Consider the following 6,406-nt stretch of genomic DNA (forward strand, 5'->3'; position numbering starts at 1 on the left):
CTTCAAAACATTTTGATTTCAGAGCGATATCCCCATACAAGGCATGTGAAATTCATTTTGATAGGCCTACCTTGTTTGTTATTGATTAAAGCTTAATTTATACCATACCTAGTATGAAATACAAGAGCTACCAATAGCTATGAAAAATGGCAATCCTGTATTGTTGCGTAGCAAAAATACACACACGTCTGCAGCCCCGCAATTATAAATGTGATGCCAGTATACAGGGTCGCTATTTTGCGTTTGTGTTACTTCGTTGCATATGTATGGTATAAATTAGGCATAAGTCACAATTGTCCTCTGTATCACATAGTGTTCTGCATATTACGGTGAATCAAGTAAACAGACCAATTACAGACTGGGTAAAATACAATTTTATTCAGGATATAGGAAGAGGACATAGAGAGATACGGTAGCTACATGAACCAATAACAGTAACATTCTAAAGACCTGACAGTATAACTTAGACCAACAATGTCATCCATAGGCCTGTGTATAATTAATTATGTCAGCACTACTCACAACAACACAATCCTACTAATAGCACTAATACTGTAGGTAGGGTTAAAGATTCAATAGAAATGCTCCCCAACTTGCAAAAGAGTAGGGCAACAGCAAAATGGCTTCTAGAGAAACTCTGGTATAGGAATTGTCTGGTCACTGAGCATCAGCATGGCTATAACATTTAGGCTTGTAAACTTATATGTGGGTAATTGTGACTAATGGTATGAATGCATGCTTTTAAAATGGCCAGTACTTATGGTGTTGCAGCAGTGTGCAAAGCAATGAAAGAAGCGTCACTTGATCCTGTGAGGTTTGGTTAGCACCGACAAAGTGAGAGTTCAGCTAATGGAAACAATACCAATAACTGACACTTTGATTTACTAGTAGTATCCTATAGCTATGCAGATAGCATCATACAGTTAAATGTGTCATAAAGAATGTGCCTTTCCTCTAATCAGGGGCAATCAAGGAAATATCCAAGTATTGACATAATCATATCTCAAACAAATACAGTGCAGTCATGTGTTTGCCACTACCATGTGTGTAAGATGGGGGGGGGGGGGGAATAATGTGGAGGAACTGTTATTATCTGAAACTCTTTCATTGACTTAATAGATGCAGTACATTTACAGCTGGCACCAGACACCTCTTTTTGGAGCTAAAACAGTTCGGAGACAAACTTAACCACTACTGCAAAAAGCACCATTTACTGATGTTGAACAAAGGTGCCCAATACCAGGCCAATAAACAGGAGTTGCGATATGAGTGTGTTTGGCATAGTGGTGTGTGCATATGTGACTGTCTGCAGGCTGGGGGGGGGGGGGGGTAGGAGGGGGACTCAGCAGGGAGGACGGTTGGTTACGGTCGTCACTGTCTGGGCAAGTTCCAAAGTCATAAAGCCAGCCTATTTCTACAATTTATATTCTTGAAATCTAACCTCAACCACACTGCAAACCTTATGCCTTGTACTTTAAATTAAGACCAAAAAGCAAATTTTTGGTTTTCATAATTTTTTATAATATAGCCAATTTTGACATTGCAACTAGACCATCTAGTGGGAACCGTTGGTTACTAAGGCGACAACAACCTCTTGACCTATTTCCTGGCGACGATGAGGCTGTGGTAAAGGGGCTTCACCACGACGTGCAGGTAGAGGGAGCTGTCAATGAGGTACTCAGACGCCCGGCGGTGAAGGTCGGCGTCCACCAGGAAATCCCCGGCCTCCTCAGTGCTCTGGTGGAAGTTGTAGATGTGACGAACCACCATTTTACCCCCCTGCCTCGCCGTCACGATCACCGTCTTCTGGAAGCTCACACCGGCGAAGTCGGGGCTGGAAGTGGCTGGGGTGACGATGATGCGCGGACGGCCGCCGTCGGTGCGTGTGGCCTGCATCTCGTTAGTATAGGCGGAGCGCACGCTGAGCGGGAGCCAGCGTGGGGAGAACAGGGCGTTCCAGGTCACCCGCTTGCTGGCATCGCTGCCACTGGGGCCCAGCTGGGTTTGGAAGCTGAAGCTGCGGTCGTCGCGCGTGGGGTTGTTGATGACCCACGGCGAGCCCCAGGACGGCGACAGGTAGTTGCGCGGCGTGAATATGCTGCAGTTGACGTCAAAGTATTTGGCCAGCTGGACGGGCGAGGCCGAGTGGAACTGGAAGGCCAGGAAGAGCAGGTCACGGATGGACTCGTAGTATTTCAGCATGAGTGGCGACTGCTTCTGCAGACGGAACAGGTGCTGCGGGGGGATCATGCCGTAGCGCACCTGCCTCAGGGCATTCTCCACCGTCAGGCCAGCAGGCTGGTTCTGGCCGATCCAGGCCTCCAGGGCCTCATAGAGCTCCAGCTCGCTCTGCAGGATGAGGTCGGAGCGCTGCATCAGGGACAGCAGCAGGTCGTCGCTGATGGAGCCCCACTCGCCGCTCTGCAACACCGACGACAGGTTCCAGGAGAGGTACTGGAGGCAGCTGTCCCTCAGGTTGGCGTCGCCAATCTGCATGGCGTACTGGTACCAGCCAACCACGTGGCCCGTCGGGGAGTCGCTGGACAGGTGCCCCGTCATGTACTGGCTCAGGCCCTGCTGGAGGCTCCACACACGGTACTTGCTGGCCAGCTTGTGCAGAGGGATTGCCTGGTCCAGACGCACGGAGATGTCACCGCAGTAGAGGTACCTGCAGAGATAAAACAAGGCTAGATCGGTCTGCAGAAACATTAGCAGTCATTACTGAACTTGAAAGGAGGCCACTTTTTTATACAAAATATGAAACATCACTAGCCCAATTCTGTTCCTCCTCCATCACCCTGAGGTGTGCACTCATTCTGTCTCCTCCCCCCTCCAGGTCCCCTCACCTGATGAACTTGTCAAAGACAGCAGCACAGTCAGCAGGCTCTCTCAGGACCACGGTGCTGGTGTTGCGGCTGAGCATCAGCTCCTCAAACACCTCGCTCTGCAGCGAGAGCACCAGCGTGTGCGCCTGGATCACCTTCACCTCGTCCGTGTTTACCGTCTGCACGCGGAGGGCCACATCGCTGCCGTTGCCCTGGGCCAGCAGACCCTCCATGCGCTGCACCATTGCCATGGAGTGGTTCAGCGTTGTGGCGCCATTCTCCAGCGCCACCTCCTGCTTCAGCGCGGCTACAGGAAGAGAAGATGAAGGGATCCCGTTCAACACTGGGTCAACTGCAAGTGAAAACACCATAGCTCTTTCTCAATTAATTTGTCCTCGATTCCTCGCAACCTCTTTCTATTTACCATACTCTCTATTCTGTATGACATCCTCCCCTTGGTCCTTCTCCTCCAATACGGTTGTGAAGGAGGTGAGGAATTGCGGAAAGACTAATTGAGATAGAGCCCTTCTTCTCCAGTCATCACTCACTTTGACACTGAATGTTGAGTTGACAGTTGAGCATTCTGCCAATCAACACCAACTCAGCCAACAGATACTCAATCCATGTGAGACCCTCCTTGATCAATGTATCGACACCTGAGTCTCTCTGATTGACGTCCTGTCCTACAACACTGGTACATCCATCAAGTCCTATCCAACTGTCCAATCAACACATCTTCCTAAAACATAAACACCCCTATTCAGCCAATCGACACCTCCTTCTAAAACATGCGCCACTATCGAGCAACTCAACACATCGTTCTAAAACGTAAAAGCCCTGCTGTCCCTATAAACCCACCTGGCTCTCACAATTAATTACAACCTCTAACCAATCATTCATTATGACAAGCCGTCTACTAGCCTCAACACTGCACTCTCCCCTTCAAAGCTTAAATAACAGTGCAGTGATGACATGGCCATAAACTTGAACAGTCGCTGAGTTCGTCTGCAGTTCAGAAATGACTGACCCAGTCGCTAATGCGGAAATCCTACCCGTGGTTTGGATTTAGGGTCAGCATCTTGGAGCATAAAGCACACTGTTAATAGACTATGTGAAATTGATAATAATGGATGATAATGGATGGTAATAGTGTAGGCTATGAAACCTATAGGCTACTTGTCTTTAAGTACAATTTTGCCTAGGCTATACTGTACAAGCACCAGACATGTCTAAAACATATTTTTATCCCCTGACTAAACAACTTTTTTGAAGTTTTATTATTAGTTTTTAAACCCATATCTTCAGATAATTACATGAATATAGTGTTCATATACTGTATTAAATTGCTCGGTGTCTACATCACTGAGGACTTAACATGGTCCTCTCACACCAGCACAGTCGTGCCTCTTCTCCCTCAGGAGGCTGATACGATTTGGTGTCTGGTATGGCAACTGCAACCCCCTCAACTTGAAGGCCCTACAGAGGGTGATACGGACGGCCCAGTGCATCAGTGGGGGTGAACTCCCAGCCATCCAGGACGTACATGCCAGGCGATGTCTGAGAAAGGCCCGAAAAATTGCCAAAGACTCCAGCCACCCGAGACATGGACTGTTCTCCATGCTCCCATATGGCAGGTGGTACCGGTGCATCAAGGCTCAGACCAACAGACTGCTAAACAGCTTCTACTGTACTTCCTGGCTATAAGACTGTTAAATGGCTAACTACTGCTCCCCCTCATACCTACGCTGCTGCTAAAATTATTATTGATTTGATTTATTACTAACACTACAGGGTCCCTGTGAGGTTGAGCACAATATGTCTCCTTCTTCACTACAGGGTCTTCTTGAGGATGAGCACAAGTGTCACATGCACACTGTAGAGTCACATGAAAGAAAGTCTCAGCACGACAAGCTGCACACTCACTCTCTTTAACGCCCTTCCTGCTCTGCCACCAACGACACCAGCTGCTTCCTCCTGTTACTGTAGGTTTAATGAGACACGGGGGGAGGAAGACTCCTGCCACTCCACTCCCTTAGCTGCCTCCTGCCCCCCCCCCCCAAGTCTTCATATCACCACTGTCGGCTAATCATGCACCTCCACTTCAAAGCAACCTTTGTTCAGTTCATTAAACACAACTAGCCTATAGCCTACATCTCCGTGACGGCAGCTGATGCTTGTGGGCCATTGACAAATAACTTTGGCATTTGCATATTGCATTTGTGGAATTTGTCATTCACCCAGCTCAAACAAAATTGGACTTCAGAAGTTCAATTTGTCTTTTGCAAGCATATTAATTGTGATAGGTGAACATGCCATTTAATTGTGACAGATTGATTTGTTCCGGCTAATTAACTTCCTAATTTAAATGTGCTGTAATCAAGCATTTCATTTGTTTCCTTTAAAATGCTGTGGCGAATTCGTTACAATAGATTGAAGTGTGAACTTCAGAGAAATTGATACATCTGAGGATGATGTTATTAATAAAAGATTAAGAATGTTATCCTCTAGTTAAGCACAGTGAGTTTTAGAAGCTGGGGGGTTGAATCCCTTAAATTAAACATAGATATATGCTCACTGAAAAATCCTACAGTGTGTGTGAGGATTCTGCACACAAAACGCATGAGGAAGAAACTTCCATGCAAGATGAAGGCATTATAGCCTGAAATAAAGTGCAATTAAATTGATGCTTCCCCGGTCAAGTCCTTCAATATAGGAAGGAACATTTTCTTCAGTCTCTAAAATAGCATCCTTATCGATTCTGACTCACAAAGGCAGCACAAAAACAAACATCTCAGGCTCTCTCTGCAAAACACCACAGACAGACAGAGATAGGATGTGGGAACTGGGGGGACAGTACTGCTGTTCCAATACTCAACCCAGTGCCTGAGGGCTTAAAGAGAGCAACCCACATGCAACGTGTCCCACTGCCGTTTTTCCCAACACACTGAGTGAGGAGATATTCCTCTAAAACAGAGTTGTATCTCTTTCCTACCCTTCTTTAGGATAAGAAATGTAAATAGGATAGGAAATAAAACAGATGTTCTTTATGCACTGTAGTGAGAGGAAAGTGGCAGAGTGACTAAAATAGACAAAGTAAACAGTTGATCACAATGCAGTGCAGTCTGTCGCACAGTCACCTTACCTCCTCCAACGGTGATGGGTTGGAAGCAAAGAGCCACAAGCAGGCTTCCCAGATATACCCGGGCAGGGATTCCTCCTTCATAGGTGTGTGCCATATCTAGTCATATATATCCCCTCTCTCTTCTCTGTTCCTTATTTTTTCTTCGTTTCACTCTCTCCGTCTTCCCCTTGGTGCTTAGTGTCTTTGTGTGTGAGTGTCTGAGTGTGTGTGTGTGTGTGTGCAAGAGGTGGGTTGCCCCGTTGTGGCGCCCTGACTCCCCGTCCCGGACTCTTTATGTAGGACGCCTGGCCTTTTCCCCCGCCTGGTGCCTCTCGCATCGCCTTGCGGACTCCATTGATTGGTGGAATCTGGCAGGGGCCGTTGCTATGGCGACGGCTTTGATTTTGAAATTCTCCATTTTCCATGTTAACATTGATCTGTGGCCCAGTAGGGACTCTCT

At 47.2% G+C, this 6,406-nt stretch overlaps 1 protein-coding gene across 1 annotated transcript; it reads right to left on the reverse strand.

Moving 5' to 3' along the window:
- Positions 1-1,599: 1,599 nt before the first annotated feature.
- On the reverse strand, positions 1,600-6,061 carry LOC311101847 (BTB/POZ domain-containing protein 17-like; the record flags this gene model as incomplete). The annotated part of the gene is made up of 3 exons (XM_084143057.1): positions 1,600-2,668; positions 2,847-3,132; positions 5,968-6,061. 3 exons carry the CDS (start codon positions 6,059-6,061, stop codon positions 1,600-1,602), a joined length of 1,449 nt encoding a protein of 482 aa, XP_083999183.1.
- Between the last annotated feature and the right edge of the window lie 345 nt (positions 6,062-6,406).

The sequence above is a fragment of the Coregonus lavaretus genome, assembly GCF_964263955.1.
Source record: "Coregonus lavaretus genome assembly, chromosome: 2".
Lineage (NCBI taxonomy): Eukaryota > Metazoa > Chordata > Actinopteri > Salmoniformes > Salmonidae > Coregonus > Coregonus lavaretus.